This window comes from Stenella coeruleoalba (assembly GCF_951394435.1).
Source record: "Stenella coeruleoalba genome assembly, chromosome: 6".
Taxonomy (NCBI): Eukaryota; Metazoa; Chordata; class Mammalia; order Artiodactyla; family Delphinidae; genus Stenella; species Stenella coeruleoalba.
In genome coordinates, this window is record NC_137151.1 from 9,465,505 (window position 1) to 9,489,841 (window position 24,337).

At 40.3% G+C, this 24,337-nt stretch overlaps 1 protein-coding gene across 5 annotated transcripts in view; it reads right to left on the reverse strand.

Annotated features, from left to right (window-relative positions):
- CNTNAP5 (contactin associated protein family member 5) overlaps positions 1-24,337 on the reverse strand; it is a 505,995-nt gene that overhangs the window by 448,592 nt on the left and 33,066 nt on the right. For 4 of the 5 annotated variants that reach the window (XM_079923775.1, XM_079923772.1, XM_079923774.1 and 1 more), the window contains exons 3-4: positions 11,036-11,239; positions 950-1,134 (exon numbers count right to left, since the gene is read on the reverse strand). In XM_079923775.1, the coding sequence (XP_079779901.1) occupies positions 950-1,134; positions 11,036-11,239 (389 nt within the window). Of the gene's footprint in view, positions 1-949; positions 1,135-11,035; positions 11,240-11,532; positions 11,722-24,337 lie in introns of those variants that run through there. The other variant, XM_079923773.1, reaches the window with a different exon arrangement.

Consider the following 24,337-nt stretch of genomic DNA (forward strand, 5'->3'; position numbering starts at 1 on the left):
CTCTGACCTGGCCTGCCTTTTTCACCTTTCTCATCAGGCTAACCCTTCTCTCCTTTCAAGACTTAGCAGCATCTCCTGCTGGAAGCCTTCCACCCGCATTCAAGGTTGAGCCAAGCGCACTGTGCCTAGGATCCCGCAGTGCCCAGTGCCGCTCTCCAAGGTAGCTTTCACCTCCTTGTTCTGCAGTGGGTGTTCCAGGCCTGGCTCTGCTATTAGACTGTAAGCATCTCTAACTCAGGGACTCTGCTTTAGTCATCTCTGATTGGTATTGCCTAGAAGAGAGCCTGGTATACAGTGGGAGCACAATATATACTTCTTGAACTGAACTACTAGCAAAGATGGTTAAATCTTGGCTGCTAGTCTTGCAAAACTTCTGACCAATACACAAGGACAGTTCGTTCTTTCTTGCTCTTTTGTAGAACTAACTGTCCTTGTGTATTGGTCAGAAGTCTGCATAGGAATGAAGGTGAAAAACAAGAGCCTATCATGCAGATTTTCAATTTCTTTGGATTTTATTATTTATTTTATTAAGGTATAATTGACCTAAAATTTTATATTAATATAATTTCTGTATTTTCCATGACCTCGGCTAACTGAAGCTGATTTTCGAAAAAGGAATTACTGAATGTAAGCAAGAGACTAGATGTGATACAGGAAAGCTACCAGAAAAAAAAAAAAAAAGAAGTTTTAAAAAGTAAAAAGGAGGCTTGCTGATTTTAAAGTGCACACAATTAGCTGATGCCTTGCAAGGCGTATCTCCAGGCTCACAGCTCAGACTCTCTCCGTGGACTCCCCAGTGGTTGGCTGACTGGGCTTAGAGCAAGGGGAAGAGAAGCCCCAGGGTAAGATCTGTCAGGGGCCCACATCTTCTCACTTGCTCTTTTGCTACCTGATTTTCTTACTGATCACGAGCAAGGGGCTTGGGGGTCTGCAGGGAGAATCAACTCACCTCATAGTCGATGTCTAAGGCATCCGCCTCGCCCTTGGTCCGGAAGTGCTGTGTGTGCCGGTCCACAGTGAAGTTCACGTGCTTGCCGACCCGCTCGAGAAGGACGGAGTGCCAGTGCTGGTCATCCAGGAGGCTGCCCAGGGTGGCCGAGGGGGGGCTGCTGCTGAGCCGAGGTTTGCTGTCATCTGTGAAGGGGATAGAACACGGGATGGCTCTGTGCCCAAGGCCAGCCTGAAGCACTAGAACGTTCTGCTAGCAAGTCCAACTCTCTCTATCCAAAGGTAAAGGATGATTCCCTGTCTGCAGACCCAGAACTGTGCTGGGCTTGGGAAGGAATACCAACATTTTCCCACAGATTGCAGGACCAAAATCTCAGTCAACTGATACACACACCCCCTTCTACATGTGAAATGACATGTTAGGACTTGTGTGATTGAATAATAAGAGAAACCATATCCTGATGGCCATATGAATGATATTGAAAATAGGACTTGTCACATTTAGAAAGAATACATATTCTTTGCATGTGAATGGCTCTTGAAAGGAGAAAGTGAATCTTTAGCTGTGTTTTGGAGGAAGAGTGAATGCTGGAGAAGTAGAGGGAAGACAGTGGCCCCAATGAGTTGGGTAGATTTGTGGGCGAAGGCAACGGGGAGGAATTAATCATTTTAGCTGCCATTTTCAAAGCCTACTCTATCAAGGGCACTTAACTAGGGATTTTATAACCTCCAAGTCTGATGCTCTAAGACAAAATGATTACCTGCATTTGACAAATTAGGAAACTGAGGTCCAGTGAGGGTAAGCATGCCTAGGTAGAGATGCAGCCAGCGTTCAAATCCAGGTCTCGACCCTTTTGACTGACCAGGGCAAGGGTCCTATGATTCACCCTAAACTGAGCTTGGAAGATACCCCTTGGGAGAATGTGAGAGATTCCGGTGGAGAGGTACATTTTTCAATCAAGTCTGCCCGTTTCCCCTCCTGTCTCTCCTCCAATTTTATGGACTTCCTGCCTGTATCCTTCTGTCAAAAAGATTAAAGCTTTTTTTTTTTCTTTGTTCTTTTATCCTGTAGAATGGCTTAGCCTTAGCAAAATGAACAGCTCAATGCAACTAATTTTACTTACATGTAAACCTCCCAATTTTTGAATATTTTATGCGTTCGGTACCCTTAGTAACTGAAAGCTAAATGTCTCTCTTCTCTCTCCTAAGACATGTTTTACAGAACAACTGCAGCAGCCTGCTCCGTGGTGCGGCATTTAAGGGGCTGGAGCTGCCATTTCCACTGTAGGCTGCTCACTCCTACCTCCATTATGGCCCCAAGTCACTGCTTCCTGCATGAAATGACACTTTGTTGCTTCCTATGGGGGTTGGGGGGAGGCACCCAGATGATTGTAATTGAAAAATAAGAGCTGATGAGTTCATAGCTGCCTTCAATTGATTTATTCATTGACATATTGATTTGTTCCACATCTTTTGAGTTCTTAAAATGTGTCAAATTATGCAAATACATTAATAGATCTTTTTCTTTCTCCCTCACCTCTCTCCCTCCCTTCCTTCCCTCTTTCCTTCTCTCTCTCCTCCTTTCCTTCTTCCTTCTTTCCTTCCTTCTTCCTTTCCTCCCTTCGTCGTTCCTTCCTTCCTTCCTTCCTCCCTTCCTTCCTTCCTCCCTCCCTTCCTTTCATCCTTCCATCCATCTACAAAAAGGTGTTGATATCTACCTGACTTGCTTACAGTGACTAATGATGTATACAGGAGATACAGAGTTAAAAGGCACACTTCCCTCTCTGAAAGTTTTAATGTGGAGACTCAATAAGTGAACTGATAAAAAGCATGCTGCTGGTATTAACAGCAGTTAATGCAGGGAGCCATGGAAATGCAGGGTAGGGAGCTGTGGAGGCCGCTTTACAAAGCGGGCCTGATATTTGGCCAGAACAAGGAGCATTGCTACCCAGCCGGGAGAAGCACATGCCAAGGTTGGGGGTACAGGGGAACACCTAAAGGGATTCCACGCAGCAGAGTGCCATGACCACGTGGGGCTGGCTTATCCCACCCAGGACCAGTGTGCTAGTGTGAGCTAGGTTACAGCCTGTGTTTACTTTTAAGAAATGGGAGCCACTGGTCAATTAATAAGTCAGGGATTACTGACTCAGATTAACATTTTAAGAAGGTTATTTGGACAGCTGTATGGGAATTTGATGAGAAGGCAAGGCTGCCAGAAAAACTGGCGTCATCTAGATGGGGGATGAGGGGCTTAGGTAAAGAGAGCACAGGAGGATGGATTTTCAGCCAGTGAGAAGGTGTTGGCGTGTGGTGACCTGGCATGCCATTTGGATATTGGAGGTGGACATGGTAAAGGAAAGACTCACCTAGGGATGACTTTTAGTATGTTTGCTCAAGCAGGTAGGTGAAAAGTGGTACCAGTCAGAACAAAGAACACCAGTGTCCGTCTCTCTCTCCCACTTCTTCTACACACACACACACACACACACACACCTTTTACTTATAAAATAAAACATGTCCAAAGGCTAATGATTGGTTGAAGGAAACAGTGTGCCTTATAAACTATTAATTCTAGGTAATAAGTCAAATAGATTTAATATCAGAGATTTCATTTTAAATTTGATGTGTACCTCCAACATTTTTTCTTAAAAACTAAAAAGGCATTTAACAATGATTCAGTAATAATAAGTCCAAAACATTAAAGGTTGGAAACTGTAAAGCCACTGAAAGTCACAAAATGAAAAAGTAAAGGAATCACATCTTTTCCCCCTAATTATTTGTTCTTATCTGTTGTGTTGGGTGGGTTTTAGTGATATGTTGATTTCTTTAGTAGAGCCAATAAAGACAAGGATTAAATTAAGTATTTTAATATTTTTCTACACTATTATTCCTACTTCATAAGAGAAATTTAATTTTGAATAGGTCAAACAGACTGTAAATTTTACTTGACTTTTTGGATAACGTAGTGAATCTTTCTTTTATCCTTGTTTGCATTTACTAAAACATTAACAGAAGTTTTGATTTTCTTTTTTCTTTTCTTCTTACATTTTAGAATGAGTATAAGTATCTTTGATAATGGGAAAAACAAATAAACTTCATTAAAACCATAATCCTTAACCTGCATAGCTGGTTCATTGAAAACTATACGAGTGATGTGTAAATTGTTGAATATCTCCTGCATTACAAGCATCTTTTTAACTAAAAAAATTGGTAGACATTACCTTATTTCACTGATCCTCTCCATTAATCATTCTATGCTAACACTCAGAAATCTTGTATGCACACAAATTGAGTGAAAGTTAGTCTGTTTAAACAATTGGATAAACAGGAAATTCTGCTCTTCATTCAATAGGATGTTTTAAATTGTATCTAGAGTAGGTGTTACCTTGAAGAAAAAGGTTACTCCTAGGAAAGGTTCCATTTTACCTAGAAATGTTCAGTATTAGAAATTGCAATACAAACTTCATTCTCAAAAGATTATCAAACTCTTCATCCTGTAATACACATTTCAAGTTTTATCTCAGTGGCAATTATGGTTCAACTACTAGTTTTAACTAGTTTCCAATTTATTAAGGCAAGATAAAAATTCCTATAGGCAATTGTGGAGAACAAAGACAATAAAAATATCTGGAAGCTATCTTTTAGGCCAGAAACACATTAGGGGGGAAAATACCTCTTATTATTAATTAAATAAAAACGTGTTTTCATGTGGTTTGAGATATAATTAAAATGAAACAATGTAAATACTACTCAAGTCCCTAAAGCATATGGCAATTTTTATAGGAAGCTTGAAATGATTGCAAAATATTTCTAACTTGCTCTTCTCCCCCACCCACATCCCCAACATACTGTGGATAAGCATGTCAAATTGTTCACCCTTGGAACTAACATTTTTCTGACTAAGGGCATTATATTGCATTGTTTTCACCCAAAATCTTCTTTGATTAAATCTTGCTTGGTCTTAACAGTTTAAACACTTTAACTTTCACAATCTGTGGATATCATATGGCCTAGCAAAAGGGAACAGAAACTTTCTTTTTTAAGATTGTATTTCAACAGAAAGTCACGTTGGAAAGGGCTTGATTTATTGTTGATGAGATAGGGGACCACTCACATGGAGGTCACCAATGCCTACCTCCGCCCGACCTTCAGAATTAACCTTCCCACCTTAGTTGTTCAGGTTATCGATGTTGGTATTCACTTGTATTTTTAAGGTTCTCTTCTACTAAGTGAGGTAAGCATTTTACATAGGTTGTTTCCATTATTCCTGAACACAGCCTTACAAAAAACTTCACCTCAAAGAAGCTACAAGACATACCTAAGGACACAAAGTATTAGGGTTACAACCAAGCTCTGACTCCAAAGCTAATGCTCTTACCACTACTCCTACTGGAAAAATTGATACTCCCACTTACCCTCATTTCTTATGTCCTGGCCACCTGCTTTCCACCATACATATGTGTGAGCTTATATAGCTTAATCAGAATACCAAGAAAAGGATTTGATGCATTGGGAAGCTGAGAGTTTTGGAAAGGAACATGGGGCAACCCTAAGAGGGAAGGACACAATGTAGAAGGTGAAGGCAAATTTCACCTTTGCAGGTTATCCAGGAGCATAAAGACCCTTGTTTAGCCGAATTCAGGGCTGATGTATGTTCTCCTAAGCACTCAAGTGAAGTCTTCCAAAGAAAATAAAAACTAACAGGACGCCATGCGACTGCAGTGGACTTGACCCTCAGATCAGAGCAAATCCTTATGTATCAAAAAAGCAATGAAATTCATCTTTCTTGTATTGTTAAAGTTGTTAAAAATTTTCTAAAGTTTATTCAATAAAACATTCTCTAGATTTAGGAGTCATGGTTCAAGTCTGACTCCTAAGCTGTATCCATCTTCTGTGACTTTGTTATCTTAAAAAATGCTATCTTAATACAATTATGGTATGTGGTTTTGATGATACCTAATTATATATTTTTAGTTAATATTACAAAATTAGAAAGTAAATTGTAATAATTATTTTACTAGGCCTGGACCTCCTTGAAAATCAGAACTGGTAAATTCAACTTTTAACCTCCAGTGCATAGCTCAGTGCCTGGCTTAATGTACTCGTTCAGTGAATTCTTATTATAAGAATGACACAATTTACATAAAATGTGGAACAACTTATCCCATTGACACTTTGTCTGAAATGCCTGTGTTCCCTTCCTCTTTGTAATGAAATCTCCAGCTAACTCAAGGTGGATCCAGGAAGGCTTTCTGGACTCCTTTATCCTACTCTGGTCTCTCCATTCTCAAAGTATAACACATGGATACCAACTTCCTGATATTTAACTTGTAATTGTTTCATGAAGGTTTATAATATTTTAATGATGAATGTCAGGAACTTGGGATTCGATTGATGAGTGTTCTAATCTTGGGTTTACAGCTATGCATCTACGTGACCTATGTAGCCCGGGGCAACCTACTGGACATCACTCACCATCAGTTTCTCCATCTGTAAAATGGGTTTGGATATAGTTTGTAGGATTGCCATGTGATACAAATGAAATATATACGTAAAATGTCTAGCACAGTGCCTAAGTGAGGGCTCTCAAAAAATGGCAACATTAAAAAACATCTTTCGTAGTATTTAGTCCAGGTCCAGAAACACAATAAATGTTTTATAAATACATATGAGTTGGCTTATCAAAATGCTTGAATTTCAAAAAGCTAAAGTAAATGTGCATTGGACTCTCTGGAGAATGTTCAGACTGTTCACTGATATCCCAAGCTATCTCAATGAGTTGGTTATGCAGTCAAATGCTTTGCCTCTGAACCCATACTTGGCCCCCCAAGGACAGTGTGCTCCACACGTGGTTATGCTATGCCGAGATTCTCGCTTTCCTATGACTGTCATATTACACAAACATTATGCCTCAGTTCAAAGGTGCTGGACTCTTGTAAGGATGAATGACCCGCATGTGCTATTGATGTTTTATTTAGTTCTCAACACAATTCCCCAGTCACGTAATGCCTCTGCTCTTTCATTCTCCCACCTGCATGTATGGGTTTGAGCTGTTGTAATTCTACTGAGGGCAAACTGCCACAGGTGATCTGAATGACATGTGTAGCATGGAAAGAGGAATCTTTATGAACCCCCTTACGGACTGAGAGAAGAAATCTCTCTCCCATTAGTAGCTCTAGAAATCTCACTGTTCTACCCGAAGAAAGTAGTCAAACACCTAGTTCAACTGCAGCATTGAAATGATCTTTCCAAGTCAGCCTCCATAGGAGTAACTAGGTAATATGAATCAGAATTTCGGCAAAGAGCATCACTTGTGAAGAACCACAGCACACTGTGTATACCTCCAAAGGCCATGGTATAGGTCATGCAGCTGTCCATGGTACTGAACCTCTCTACTCAGCCTGAATTTCTGAATTGTAAAGTCACAGATTAGATAAGGAACTGGAGAACTCTCACTAAAGGAAACACTGCTGCAGTGTCCACGTCAGCTGGGCAGAGAGAAACTTCCTCCCCTTCCTCCGTCATTGGCCATTGTCCCAGCACCATTTTGCAGCCCATTAACTTGGATTTTAGGATTCTTCCTTCCCCACTCCTCCTCTTGCTCTCTCTCTTTCTTCTTTTTTATTTCTTGATTCATTTCTTTAAAAAGAGAGCTTGATCATGGGTGGTATGAACTCTTTCCTCTTTGAAGGCTGTGTGGCAACATGGGAAGAACATGAATTTTATATCATATGTAAAAATTTTATATAAATAGCTAAGGAAAACACTTGGAAAATATACAAAAATGTTAATAGAAGGATGACTGAGTTGTAGGATTTTGAGTGATTTTTCCCTTCTTTATAGAGTGGTTTTTTTCCTTCCAGTTTTCTAAAACTGACATATATTTTATAATCTGAAAGTAAGTTTAAAACCTGGTAAATATAACTGGATTTTAATTGTGGCTATGCTAATTTATAGCTGTGTAATTTGAACAGGTGATATATCCTCCTTCAGCCTAACATTCCACATGGGTAAATTGGAACTAATGTTTATGTACCTAATAGGGCTGCTCTGAGGATTGGATAACACACTGGCACATTGTGGGCATTCTGCAAATATCATAGCGGGGAGAGTAGCTCAGGCTTGAGGGTCAGCAAGGCAAATGAGAATAATATGTATTTGTGTCAGGCTCTGATATATGAGATGAAAACCACTTTTTCCAATGTACTCAATTTGCCTCAAGTACCTACTTCAGGCTGGTGCTCTCCTAGTTTCCAGAGCTACAGTTATGAACAAAGTGTTATCTTTCCCTTGTGGAACGTATGTTACAGATTTTCTCTTATGGGCAAATCAAAACGATTATCATTCCCCCTTTCCCCTTAACTTAGTGCTTCCAGAAATCTGCTGGCTGTAACAGAGTTACGCAGAGCTAAAGTACTAATATACGTCAGCATCTCTCTAGAGAAGGAACATAGAAATCTGTGCTATTTAACAAGTATCCTAGGTGACTGCTTAAAAGAGATAAGTACAGGAAACAGTCATGGTAAACGGATGGAAATGAGTAAAATCCATAAGCAGATGAAAAGATGAAGAAATTCCAAACTCTGCAGAAAACAGACTAAAGGAGATTTTCCATTATCGCCACCACAGTTAGAAATATGGGGCAGATGGGATCTGGAAAGAGAGAATTATTCTGCTTTCTTTATATCGCAGCATGGAGCGGGTCTTCTTTACCTTAAAATACCCATTTCTTTCCAGGAAGGCCTGCATAGCACAGGGTGTGGGACATTCAGATATTGTTGGTTGAATGATGAGTAATATTAAGAGCTTCACCGTGTTTATATACTGACAAAGAAAATTCATTTTGAATATTTTTAGTTTTCATGTTCATGCCCTGGAAGATAGTTAGTAATAACCCCAGGTTAGAAATAAGTAAACTGAGGCTTGGGAGTTATGAACTTTCCCCATAATAAATAGCTAGCACCTGTCTGCAATTAAAATAAAATCTGTCACATGAGCACACCTCTTCCTTTCCATCCTGCTCTACTGTGTGTGAAGCTGCTGCACCTCATTGGGTTATGGATGTTGGAGCAGAGCTTTGGAGTGGTAATGGCACATTGGAATTGGGAATCCAAATGGCAGTCACTGACAGAATCAGTGTTACCTGCTTTACTAATGACAAGTCATAATAACTTTATCCACAACTCACAATGCTCTGTGAACCACAGAGTAACTGTAACTAGGTGTGTGTGTGTTCGGGGAGTTACTCCATCCATTTTCCTTTCACAAAAATTGAAGGCCAGTTAACAGACTGATGTATTTCTGCTGAATATTTATATGCCCACCCTTCATAGAATTCACTGATACATTTCTTCTTTAGGTAAGTGAGCAAAACCGATTATGTTACTAGCAAAACCTCTTATTGCTCTCCTCTGAGTGAGACTCTCCTTCTAAAGATGCTTTTGCTAACTATTTAATTTAGTGCATTAGTTATCAATTTGATGAGTTAAAACTTGGGATCCAAAGGTTCTCCCTGCTACCCATGCCAATACTCACCATGGAGGCTAAGGAGATGCTCAGAAATGCCTCAAAATAAGGATCTACATTGTTTGGCTTTGGGGATGAGTTCACAATAATCTTCATTTTTATGCTAATTACTAAAATAATTTATTACTAAATAATAATTACTAAAAGATAAAACTTATCTGTGATTTTTCCAGTCTTTCATCCAACTTGAGCTTACAAACTGAATTCTGCTATAACTTTCCATCTTTACTACTTGACAGGGAATACTTGGTGATGGGTGATAATTCTCTTCCACAAATATACTCTCCACCCCTTCCCCTAAAACTAACATTTTCAATGGGAGGAAGGGATTCATTCTTATAAAAAATGGTCACTTCCTTTTTTGTCAGCCTAACTCTTGGTCCTGGTTTCTTTTCCTCCAGGAGAGCTTTTTGGTTTGCCTTTTCATCTTTGGAAACTCTGCTCCCTGCCTTCTGCACTTGGCCCATACTTCCTTCCAAAGCACCTTTCACATAAAGGAGGGTGACCCTCTCTCTTTCTTCCCCTGGGATAGGAAGTTGATTACAAAGAAATGCAGACCTGCCAGTAGTGAGGCAGGCATGATGGATGCAGAAGCCTGAGTCCTAAATACAGAGAAAGCAGCAGGGCATCTCTAATAAATTAGCTGGCATTTGGCAAGTCTAGGGCTCACACTGGCACAGCCTGGACACTTAAAGAAAACAGTATTTCCCTTAATAAGACACGGGAATGTCCAGAAACTTAGATGCCATACATATGACCCCCTTATTCCCCCACAAAAAAACAAAAACAAACAAAAAACAAACAAACAAAAACAAAAAACAAGCCAGGAAAGATATTAAAATGTTTTTCCTCCATTTTCCCCTGGAACTTAACTTTCATAAATGTAACAATTACAATAGACTATGAGCAAAAGCCTCATTATAATACATGTGCATGTGTGTGTGTGTGTGTGTGTGTGTGTGTGTGTGTGTGTGTGTGCACGTGTGCATGTAAACTTGCCCAAGCTAAAGTTCGTTACGAAAAAAAGAGAAATATGGGGCTTCCCTGGTGGTGCAGTGGTTGGGAGTCCGCCTGCCGATGCAGGGGACATGGGTTCCTGCCCCGGTCCAGGAGGATCCCACATGCCGCAGAGCAGCTGGGCCCGTGAGCCATGGCTGTTAAGCCTGCGTGTCCGGAGCCTGTGCTCCGCAACGGGAGAGGCCACAACAGTGAGAGGCCCAAATACCGCAAAAAAAAAAAAAAAAGAGAGAGAGAAATATGTAGAGAAAGAAAGAAAGAAGGAAGGAAGGAAGGAAGGAAAGAAGGAAAGAAAAAGGAAGAAAGAAAAAGAAAGAATGAACAATTAGCTTGTAGCTCTCCCTCCCTACCAAAATTACCTTGTTTAAAGAATGCTGTTTATGGCTTAAACATGGTATTTTTCTTCTCCAACCTGCATAAGGAAAATATGTCACTTAGACTGTGATCCAGGAACTTCTAACTGATACACTAGGAGGATAAGGAACTGTGACCTGCTACAAAAGGATTTCCCCATAGTCTGACCTACCCAAGTTGAGGGACCTACCCAAGCTGAGGTGCAGGGCGAGCCTCCCCTTCTGGAGCTCCAGGGTGATGTGGTCTCCACGTTGTCCTTCTCCGTGGAACAGGACCCCATCTCCTTGCATGCTCTTGAACTTCAGGGAGATCACATCTTTGAGAGTACTCATCAGCTTCTGATTGAACCTGTACAGAAGGGAGCTTCGACCATCAAAGTCAGCGATGTCTGATTCTAGGCACAAAGAGAGAGGGGGAGAAAAATCAGTGCACATCCTCCGAATTGCTTTTCCTTCTTTCCCATCTTAGTTGTTGTCCAATTAATAGAAATGTTCCTGATATCTATAAGGTACCGACTCACTGGGAAACATATAGTCTAGACCCAATCTAATTAGATTCAAGGGAAATATTCATTTACAAGCAGCCATCACACAGTCAGAGTGAACTGATCATTAGCTTAGAAGTAAAAGCCCTCATTAGTGCTGTCAGCTTTTGCTTGAAGGGACAGGGTGTGAATACCACAAGTACCTTTGTCAGGCTCTATTGTGTCAAATGCCTGGTTGTAATAATCTCTCATGATTTATCCTCCTTAATAATTTGCTTCTGATAGTTGGAGTCACTTTATTCCATTATCTCAGGCTCAAGGTTGGAGATGAAATATATAGCTTATTATTTCAGCTCTGAACAGTACTGTCTTCCTAGATCTGCACTGAGAAGGATTCTGAGGTTTCCTTTTGGTTCAATGGAAAAGAATATGCAGTAAAAGAAGACTTACTATTTGAACAGGGAGGGCAAATATCTTGCATTCTTCTCATGCTTGCCTTATTTTGTGCTGATGGTATCTACCATTTTAGTTTTCATATACAAAAATGTTCATTCATTATTGTGAAAGCAAAAAGAGAAGACCCGGTAATCATAATTTAGATAAGCTTATGTAGTAGATGTGTATAAACATATCTGAAAATTGTACGCCGAAAAGCTAATAAGGATTTTCTTTTTCTTTTTGAATGATGCATAATTGACCTACAATGTTATATTAGTTTCAACTGTACAGCATAATTATTAGATATTTGTATATATTTTAAGATGACCGCCGCAAAAAAGTGTAGTTAATGTTTATCACCATACATAGTTATAGAATTTTTTTTCTTGTGATGAAAACGTTTAAGATCTAGTCTCTTAGCAACTTTCAAATATGAGGAGTCTCGCCTCACCAAAGAATATCTACAGATGACAAATAATTATCTGAAAAGATGCTCCACGTCACATGTCACCAGGGAAATGCAAATTAAAATAATGAGATGCTGTTAACTGCACACCTATTAGAATGGTCTAACTCTGGAACACTGACACCACCAAGTGCTGGTGAGGATTTGGAGCAACAGGAACTCTGTTTCATTGCTGGTGGGAATGTAAGATGGTACAGCCAATGGAAGACAGTTTGGTGGTGTCTTACAAAACTAAGTGTACCAGCAACCATAGTATCCAGCAACCTAGCTCCTTGGTATTTACTCAAAGGAGCTGAAAACTTATGTCCACACAAAAACCTGCACACAGATGTTTATAGCAGCTTCATTCATAATTGCCAAATACTAGATGTTCTTCAGCAGGTGAATGGATAACTAAACGATGGTACACTGAGACACTGGAATATTATACAACACTAAAAAGAAATGAACTATCAAGCCACGAAAAAAAGAAAAAAAATTTAGGTTCATATTACTTAGTGAAAAAAGCCAATCTGAAAAGTCTACTGTATGAGTCCAACTATATGACATTCTAGAAAAAGCAGAACTATGGGACAGTAAAAAGATCAGTGGAGACCAGGGGTTAATGGGAGGGAAAAATAAATCAGCACAGCACAGAGGATTTCTAGGGCACTGAAAATAATCTATGATACTATAATGATGGATACATGTTATTATACATTTGTCTAAACTCACAGAATGTACAACGGCAATAGTGAACCATAATGTAAACTATGGACTTTGGGTGATTACAAATTGTCAACCTAGGTTCATCAATTGAAATAAATGTACCACTCTGATGGGGGTTGCTGATAATGAGGGAGGGGAACTTGCATTTTTGGGAGCTGGGGGTATATGGGAAATCTCTGTACCTTCCTTTTTATTATGCTGTGAATCCAAACTGCTCTAAAAAATAGCCTTTAAAATAAATTAATAGTGACTCTATGTAGGAGGTGTTATTATAGGTTATTTTTACATTACTTTTCCTAGTTTTTCATCATAAAAACTTTTACAAAAAACTTTTATTACTTTTATAATAGAAAAACATTAAGGCTATTTAATTATACTTAAAACAGATTCATTATATACCATCTTATGTGGGTGAGATGGTGGCGAATGGGTGTGTGGGGGGGTGAAATTATTCTTATTTGAAATCAAGTACTTGGGATAACTCAATTTTTTATTATTCACCAAGCAATTAAAATCCTCACCTTGAACATACACAGTGATAAATTAAGGGTTTTTTTTTTTTTTTGACTAAGCATATAGAAGCGTCCTTTGGAAAGCTGAAATTTTGTAATGAAAATAAAATCATACTTTTCCTATAATTAATTTTAAAATACCATTTCACAATTTATTCCTCTGGAATAAAGTGGTTCTAACCAAAAGCTTGCTGATGACTCCCGAGACCCTAAAATTAAATAGTCCAGGTACAGAGGGATTTTCACAAATTCCCAGCTCTCTCAGACTCTCCCCATATCACCCCATCAATGTTCCTGCCTCTGTCCTCTGAACCAGACTTTACGAAAACCAAATGGAGGCTACAGACAGCAAGCTGGCATCAATCATAGAATAATAAGGATCATAATGTAGTTAAGGCCATGGATGTTAAGCTGTGATGGTCATAACTTGTTAACTCTGTTGCTTTGGCATCTCTACATCCCTACGCCTGATTTCCTCATCTATAAAGTGGGGTAATTACACCCTTCAGAGAAGACTGCTGTGAGCATTAAATGTGCTTATCCATATAAAGTGACAATTTGTACAAAGGGATGCCATCATGTCTGTCATGTTATTTGTGTTAAACCAATAACAGATAGTAGGAGTATTAGTAGTGTTTAGGATACATGGAGGACTTTGCATTCCTCCCCAGTGCTGGCACCCCACTCTCTCACCCCAAATAATGCTATTTCACTTTTTGATTCAATGGTTTATTGCCCATGGAATGCAAGCTGGCTCCAAGTTTCCTGTTCTGCCATATTTCAGGTTCTCAAACTCTACTTGAAATTCTTTGGGAGCAGAGTCTGCATCTGTATCTTCATGGTCTCTTCCGATGTCTCCCCTGTGGCTCCGCACCAGACTCTGGGTTAGGAACTGGGTCCTTAGGAGCTTTAGTGCTGAGTGAGGGAACATGGCATATACAATTGGCGGACCATGACACTAATACGTTGTGAGCTAAAATAGAAGGGAGCACTCAGTGCTATGGGAACAGTTTAAAGCTCAAACACTGTATATGACTATGGAAGTGAGGTGAATTCTGACATAAATAAGCATGGAATCTTGAGTTACTGCTGACAAGAGATGCCCTGATCTGGTTGTCTCAGTCTGCAGCACCCAGACACTCCACTCCAAGACACTATCTCCTCTCTCTCCAATCCATCCCAGCATTCATGATCTTTATTTCAATCCCTCTGATGTCTAGCTAATGCATGGACTTAATCAATGCCATAAGCAATGATGACACAGGCTACCTCTAAGGAAACACAGCTCCATGTTGCCATGAGATCTTAAAGAAACTGAGCCAATCAATAGGACGGGAAAAAAAATATTGTTGAAGTCTCACAGACCCGGGTTTCAACTCTGGTTTTGCTATTTACTAGCTGGGGGACTTGAGGCAACTTTCTTGACTTCTCTGAGTTTCAGTGTCCTATCCGTATAATAGAGCTAAGAGAAACCTACCCTAAAAGCCATTATGAGAATTATATAAATCATACCTGGAAATGAATAGTCACTCAATAACATTCCATTCCCTCATTCCATCATTAATCCAAAGGCATTACTGCAGTGGTAAAGATTTGAAGAATGATGTGAAGATGGTATCAAGAACATGGTATAAAGGAAATCTGTTTGAGACTGGGGTTCGGTATCCCTCACAACACATTGAGCAGGCATTTCTCCAAGCCTTCATCACTTTCCATATTCTTAAAATAGCCCCACAACTGCCCTCCCATATTCAACTTTTGCAGCCTCCCTCTGACCCATTCTTTCATGTTCACATCACCTTTGCTAAAGCCCTTCAGGAAACTCAATGCACTAAGAATTAAATTCAATTGGTCTCTGTCCTCCTTTCACACCTCATCCTCTACTTCTCTCCCCAATGCTCATCCCACCCCAAGCATACTGTATTTTCAGTGTGTATCTATGTGTCTGTCATAGTCATATACATAAGTGTGTATGGGGGGTGGTTAGGACATGTACAGAGCACACACCATGAGCCCTGTAATTCTCTAAATGTTTTTTGTGTGTGAATTTATTTAATCCTATCAATCATTTATCATAATAGGGAAGAACAAATCTGACTCCCTATTAGATCTGTTTCTTTTACCTTTGAATTCTATTGCTTTTGCTTTAAAAATGTTGCCTATAGGCTGAAATACACAAGATAGCCCATATTCAAGACTCTGACCTTCAACAGTATAACACTTTCTCATTCATATAAAGATAAAAAGTTGCAGAATAGAGAACAGCACTTGTTTTGTTGGAGGTTTACAGGAACATCATGACCTGACCTATGCAGAGAGCTGCAAGAACAAAGGATTCAAACACCAAGAAGTTTTCAACAACCAACCACACCCCTCCCACACCTGGGCTTTAAAAATGCTTTGCTGAAACCCTGAGGAGAGTTTGGAAGTTGGGGGCACAAGCCACCCATTCTCCTTGCATGGCCCTGCAATAAACTTTTCTCTGCTCCAAACTCTGATATTTCAGTTTGTTTGGCCTCACTGTGTGTTGAGCACATGAACTTACATTCTTACGTTCAGTAACACTATGAGGAATGCGCTGTTTTTATTATTGCTGTTTTACAAATAAGGACACTATGGCAAAAGGAGTACACAGTTTGCAAATGACTGAGCTGGGAATCCAACCCATCGCATAGGACTTAGCCGTGTTTTGAGTGTGCTGAGCACCTTCCCAAGTGCCACTCCTCTCTGGTTGATCCTCTAACACCCAGCTCATCAGTCTAGTGCTGGGCCCTTTCCCTAACAGCTTCCTCCCATGAGTTAGTCTCCCACTAAGCACCCTGCCACTCCCTCAATAATTCACCTCCCGACCAGATTTTGATACTTGGTCGTTTCCAGCTCTCCAGCAGGACAGTGCATCCCTTGAGAAGAGGGTTTCAATGTGTATTAATCTCTCATTAATTCAGAGCTGAGCACTTTCTGTGAAATGACTTAGTGACCTAGTGCAGTACCTATGTCTGAGGGCGATGCTACCAATGGTCCCATGACTTCCTCTCCCATTACCCCCACCACCACCCTACAAGAGCCAGGTTGCCTATCCACACTCAAAGAGTTCATTTCTCTGGAGGTATGCACTCAGCCACTGGGGACACGATTCCTGAGTTATTCACAGATGCTCAGGAGAGCAGAGATGAGAGGCTCTCTTTAGAGAGCTCAGAAGGGTGGCAGCTTTCCTCCTAACACCACTGAAGGCCAATGAGAGAAACACTTTGCCAATCTAAGAGAACTCAGACAAATACCCTGGACCTTTGCAATATTAATTAAGTCACACGCAAAATTCATCAGCCATTTCACAGATGGAGAAACAGTGTAAAAAATGTGTTTAACAAGGATTAAAGTTTTCCCCCACCGAATACTTAGTAATTCCCCCAGACACAGGAGCTATTTGAAGTATTCAGATTCCAAACTTGGCTACAACAGATTTTAAATGATAGCAATAAGGAACCACATTTTTATAGTGTTGCTTTTAAGAAAAACAATTCTATCATATGCTGGGTTTTCCTCATTAGATATTATCATAACCCCTTTGTCCTAATCCTTTCCTTGGGTACTTAATTTGAAGCATGGGGTCTGGTTATGGAGATCCACATCTTCAGTAATGTTTTACATGCATCTTGAAACAAGATTCTCTTTAACAATATGAAAAAGAAACAGGAAAAAAAATGAAGAAAGTGTTGCAAGGTGCATAAAGTTTAAAGAACGATCCTATTGGCAAATGAAGAAGTGTGTGATCATCTCAGAATATAGTTTTAAGGGCACCAAGAAAATAACTAACAAAACTAAATATATCCTCTGCATTCTCTATCACAGCTTTTCTAAACCACTCGTACAGATTTCTTCCTTTGGATTAAGCATTCTCTGGGGAAAAAGAAACTAATTAACATATTTTTGCCTAATTTAAAGTTCTTCTTAACAGCCTTGGAGGTCCATATTGTTCCCCATTTGTAAAAAGGAGAAGCCGAAGCTCAGGAATATTATGTACCTTGCCCAAAGGCATACACACAATAATGAGATTTTTGACACTGAAGCCCTAAATGTTTCCTCATTAGAAAATGGGGGGGGGGGTGGTGTGACGATTACATGAGATGAGCACTTCGTGGACAGGGAGACTGCATGCCTCTGTCCAGGGAGAATCAGGCATGACTGGGGAGTGTGTATATGAGTCTGTGTATAAGGAAGAAAATTCCCATTTAAGGAAAGATAATGTTGAATGGAAGCTTTCTTTTCCTTACAAGTTGATATTAATTTCCTTGTGGTCCCTGCTCTTTGCACTTGCTCTTATACTCACAGACCAAGTTCAATCAGAGCAGTAGCTCTCAACTTTAGGGTAGACATGCAATGCCCTCCCTGCCCTCATGACCTCCACTAAGCCCTATCCTGGTCGATTTCCACCCAGACATTCTCGTATTTGAGCCTTTATGGAGCCCCCTCCACATGGCATGGTCGGTGGTCAGCACAGGTGGACAGCAGTGAACTCAGTAGAGGTCCCTGGTCTCAAGGGCTAAGCTGGAGACATCACCACACAATTACACAGTCCTGGGGAGAGATGAGCACTGGATGCTGGAGAAGCCCAAAGGAGGATGCCTAACCTCTCCAGGAGGATATAATGCATCGCCTAAGTCCTGAGGGATGCGCAGAGGTTAGGCAGGTAAGGTGTGCAGAAAGGGCGTTGCCAGCAGAGAGAAGTAGCCTCCCGTTCCTGAAGATGAGATTTCAGATCCACAAGGAGTCTGACTTGTTGGACCAGTGATTCTAGAAGTGTGCTCTCTGCACCCTTGTTATCCCCAGGGAGCTGGTTAGAAGTACAGGATTCAGGACGTCACCACAGACCTAGAAATCAGAAACTCTGGGCTTGGAACCCAGCCGTCTGCATGTGGTCAAGCCCTCTAGGTGATTCTGATACTCAGTGAGGTTTGAGAACCTCTCTGGTAAAAGAAAGCCAGGTCAGTGGGGAGTCAGGAGGCTTGGGGAGAGACTCAGGGGTTTGTAATGGAGGATCCTATTAACAATAAAATAAGGAGTTTTAACGGTACCCTGAGATGAATGGAGAAATAACTGTCAAAGTATTTAAAGCAGGGGAAGTGCATGGCCAGTTTGGGTTTTGAGAAAATAACTCTGGATTTTAGAAAGTTCTTCCATATTATTTATTTGGTCAGTGCACATTCCAATCCTGGCTACCCAAACCTCTCCCTCTCAGTGGAATTACCTGATTTTGTTGTCTCCTGCCAAGGTGACAAAGCCCTAATGTGGCCTTTTGGGTGTTCACTTTTTCCTGCCCTTAATACATGGTGACCACGCATCAGAGTTTCTTTTTTTTTTTTTTTCCCCAAACATATAATGCCAGCCAGAACACAGCTGTTAGATATTTGCTTCCTGGAGTGGACCATTTCTCCCTCTTTCTCAAAATCGATTTTTAGAATCTCATTATAATGAACTCAATTTGTGGTTTGATAAGATGGTCACACATTGGCCGACTGCACTAGAATATTGAGGTTAGGTAGATCGTAAACCCAAGGAGTCTTCAGGATAAGGGCAGGTTCTCCAGCTCACAAACCTCTCCCTTTAGATCAAGGTAAATCCAGCACACACTCCCTCCATCCCAGCAGTACTGAGAAATGTCAGTACTTGGCTGACTTCCCACTGGGCCCATAATTGCTGACCCAGCTGTCATAGCTTCTCGTCTGAGAAAGACAGAGTTCTGGAGGCATATTCTGGCATATCTGATGGATGTTGGTAGCTTGTCAACAAACTAGCTAAAAAAAGGGCTCCACTGAATAAAAGACTCCAAGCTTGAATCCCCAAGTGAGCTGAAAAAGGCTATCGTGTGTGTTTGTGACACGAAGTCTGTTTTCTCACAAGAAGGAAAGCTGGAGCTCTAAGTTGACAAGAGAAACCATCCATTCATCTTGAGAAAATCAGTGCCGCTCACTCTGGGGCTGTTTGCAGTAAACATGATTTTCAATACAATTACAGTGCAAAGCTTATCTCATGATACGTTATATAAGAAAAGTGATTATTATTCAGACCATACATTGCACTGAACACTTGAGGGCTTTGGGTAGCAATCCACAGACCACAGAGGTTTCCACAGTCAACTCAAATTTACAGAGATTCTCCACCAACTCTGTGACTTTTCCAGGCCTTATCAGAGGCCCATGATAACCTCAGATGAACTGTGAAAACAATGTAAGTTTCCAAAACTAACCATGACAACTCCTAAGAATAGCTTTTCTTACAGAATTTCTGATGTGTCTGTGCATGAGAGCAGTTTGGAAAAACAGAATAGGTCTTAAGAAGACAACATAAAGAACAGTCGTAGTACAAAAAACAAAATCTAAACTCTAAATTTTAATCATAACTTTAATCCTAACTTTTTGCTCTGACAGTCACATTTGCTTTCTTAAAACGTCTAGGTTTTTTGGCAATCTTATACTTGTAGACACGTCTTATAATAGGGAAGAATAAATCTGACTCCATATTGGATCTGTTTCTTTTACTTTAAACTTTGTATTCTATTGCTTTTGCTACAAATGAATCACTAAAGAGATGCTACCTATAGCTTAAAGTATACATGATGGCCCATGTCCAGGAACTCTGCCTCCTGTGTCTGAGCTTAAGCTAAAATACATGTATTTAAGCTCACAGGAAACATCCTGACCAGGACCACTTGTGAATGGCTGCAGGAAGGAAGAAATTAACCCATCCCCTCTGGAGTCTGGCTGGAACTAGGAAATATGTGCAACAACTTACTGCCTTTTTGCTTTACCTCCCCACCTCCCCCTCTTAAAGAAACTAGCATCCAAACCTGGGCAAGATGGTTCTGTGGAACACTAGTCCACCATTTTCTTGGTCTGTTGTCTTATGGAATAAAGTTGCTGTTCCTTGTCCCAGCAGCTCATCTCTCTATTTATTGGCCTGTCGTGCAGTGAGCAGTATGCGCTTGGCCTCAGCAACACTCTCAGCACACCTAAAATGTACAGTTCCACCGAGCTCTTCACTGACTACAAGACCAAGCCAAATGAATGTATTTATTTTAGGGAATTCCCTAAAATATATCTTTTAGCAGATAATTCTTTTAGCAGTAGAAATCTTTCCATTTGTTTATTCTCAAGTGCATTGGCAGTTATTGGGTATATTCTATACTCTTTCTGGTCGCTGTGCTGAACTGTGAGATGCAAAACCATTGCGACATGGGCTGTCCCACTCAGGGACTCAGACACAATAACACTGACAGGGCAAATGAATCACTCTGCTGGTGTAGGATGCAATAAATGGAAGTGTAATTATACCTACAACTTATTACCCAAAGAGGGGGTTTGGGAGAGTGAAAAGGGGAGCAGATAACAAAACTGAGATGACAAGCATGGACTAGAATAATATGCAGCAGGCTGGGACGTAGGGTCACCCCAAGGGGCGACAGGTTAACAGAAGGTTTCAGCAGAGGGGTGGTAATGTTTCATAAATCCTGTTCACAAGTTCACAGAAGGAATGATCAAGGCAAAGGCTGCTACTGAGCAGCTCACCCTTGTGAAAAGAGCATAATTCAATTATGAACTGCTCCCTTGCTTCACAAGAGCCTCAGTGATCTTGAGCTACAACATACTATAATAGGGAAGAACAAATCTGACTCCATATTAGGTCTATTTCTTTTATTTTAACCTTTGTATTCTATTGCTTTCGCTTCAAGTTAATGTAGAATGTTGTCTACAGCCTGAAATATACAGGATAGCCCATTCTCAAGGCTCTGACCTTTAAGGGTGTAAAACTTTTCCAGTCATATAGAGATAAAAGTTACAGGAGCATTGTGACCTGAGCTGCGTGGACGGCTGCAAGAACAAAGGATTCTGCACCACGAAGTTTGCACCAACCAATCACACCCCTCCCTCACCTTGCCTTTAAAGATGTTTTGCTGAAACCCTTTGGGCAGTTTGGGGGTTTTGAGGGGCATGAGCCACTTGTTCTCCTTGCATGGCCCTGCAATAAACTTTTCTCTGCTCCAAACTCTGACGTTTCAGTATTATTTGGACCCACTGTGCATTGAGCACACCAACTTGGGTTCAGTAACAACACAATTGCTCCCTGAAAGTGTTCCCATAATGAGACACTTAAATAAGTGTCAAAATGGGAGGAGAGCTACCATCGCCCCTCTGCCCCCGACTATTTGTCTAAAATAAAAGATTGATCATGTTTTTACATTTAGGAGAAATTGAATGCTCTTTGTTAATGATTCTATCTGGGCAAAATCTACAGAACTTAGTGCCAGGAGGCCAGGGGGAGAATCACAGTAAATCACTCCAGTGACAATTTCAACAGGGAGTAAACATAAAACAAACTGTACGAGGCAAGCCCTTGGCATTTGTGTGGGAACCCACTGCTGCATTAAGTGGTTGATCTAAGTATTAGGTCATTTTTCCTTTTATGCTTTCCTTTAAAATGATCACTGTTAGCATATGGGTCATGGAACTCAGAGGGATATAGCTGGTCAAATCACACCCTGGGCAGCAGGACATTAATTCATCAGGAAACTTGTTATCTGTGGGTTTTCCCTTCATTTGTTAGCCTTACAAAAGACTTGGTTTCTTCAACTTCCACTACGACCATTTACTTGTCTGCTTTTCGAAGTTACTAAAAATCCTTGAGTTCCAAAAAAGCAGAGGTTGTGTTACTTATTTCTCTGTCTCCAAAGCTGAGCAGAGGGGGGAGGGGGGTTACTGAGTAATGTTTATTGTCTGTTGAAGGGATTTTAAGACTGAATCAATCAGTGAAGCTGTTTAAGATAGATCAGAAAAGTTGACTTAAGGTAGCATACTGCAGTGTTTTTATTTAACATGTTTTTATTACATATATATGTGTATTTGTCTCTTCACAGAAGAGATTGTTCAGTGATTCCTAGAACTAAGAGAAAGAAGAGTAGGCAGATCTCATTCTTTTTAATTAACTTATTTTTAAGAAATTTTCTGGGCCATCATTTCCTTATCTATAGAATGAAAGAGTTGCAATGAATGATAAAATGCTCTGATTTCCAAAGTGGGATTCAGGGCTTCCACAGGGGCCTCCAAGCCCCCAGGTCTGACTGCTGTCACCCCATACCTCCTCTTCCCCAGGGTTTGCATGCTATAAACTCAGCCTTGAGGTTCCCTGTGATACGGCCACATGGGTCTTGGCATGCCAAGGATGAAATACACGACTCTGTGGTCTCTACCATGTGTGATAAATGGCCCCAAATGATGAGACCAACAACAAAGAGGGCAGCTGAAGCTAGAATGACAAAGAGATTTACATGGGGAAAGAGAATATGACTTCAACTCTGAGCCTGATGAATTTTGCATGACACAACTTGGCAATAATTAACCAAACAGGAGCCAGTCTGTTTTGTGCAAAAAGAAGGTAACTGGAGATAGAAAATGATGGCTGTAATTTTTAATGAGGGAAGCCTGACAGATCATTATACCTTATCAGAATTTATATAATGCTTTTAAAATTGATTAGTGTTCCTTGTTTAAAAGAAATTCAAAAGAAGACCCCGGACAGAAGTCCACATAGCCTGAAGTCTCCAGATGGCCTGATGAAGGTGTTGGAACCTTTAGAAACCTGGTATGTAAAAATGTTTACCCCCTTCCTTTGAGGTACAGGTGGCTGTGTGGTCCTGAATAAGGAGGGAAAGGTAAAATAGGGAGAAGTTTGGTAACCAGCTTAATTATCAGATGAAGGTAATGATGAACACAGCTAACACTCTGTGAATGCTTCTCACATGCCAAGCACTATTTTAAGTAATCTGCATATATGAAATGATCACTACTATTACCATTCCCTTCATCAAAAAAGAAACTGTGTCCACAGAGGACCCAAGATTGTCCGAGATTATACAATCGGTGGGTGATAAAGCTAAGTTTATATCTCTGGTGGTTTAAGTGTAGAACCCATCTGTTTAATATTACCACAGCATACTGCCTTTAAACGTGTTTACGTGACACTGAAAATCCTTAAGATTAGCAATCACAGACATGAAAATGACAGTGTTGCCTAAGATGAACTGACTCTTAGAGTTCGAAGAGGATTTTGCAACAAGAGTTTTAAATTTTGGCTCCATATAACACTTACCTAGGAACAGAAAAAAAAATGCTTATGCCGGGGTCCTTACAGTGATTATGATTTAGATGCAGTATGGTCAGAGGACGTATTTACAAATATATATCCCCAGGTGATTCTTATGTAGAGTTAGGTTTCAGAACACAAGTGAAAAATCAAGGAGTATTAGCCCAGGAACTCCTGGACTGGGCAACAGCTAAACTTTGTCCCTTGACATCTTAACTACATATGCTCAGGAATTGTAGGTTGCTCACTTTGGTCTTGTGAATAAAAAATATTATGAGTATTAGAAAATTGAATATAATACTTTCCCTCTAATAAAATTTCCCCATGTCATAGGACTAAATACTTCCAGACATATAGTGGAAAGCCCAAGGAGATAGGAACAGTACAGACTGTGCCACTTTGGGGAAGTTGTTCATTCAACATTTTAATTGATTTAATTGAAATGGGCCTTGTCTGTGCTGAGAACTGGGTATCTAAGTAGGTATGGTCCTTAACCTTGTGGAGCTCATAAACCGGTAGGTGAGATGGGTAATTCACAATGAAATGCACATGTAAACAGCTATTAGAAATCTATTTATCGGTCCATCTAATGTCTTTCTCCTTGTCTTTTTCTACATAGAGATAAAGATAGATATTCTACAGATAGATGATAGACAGATAGATAGATAGTGATTGCTATACACTGAATGTTGTATTCACCCAAAATTCATAAATAACATGTTGAAACCTAATCCCCAATGAGATGGTATT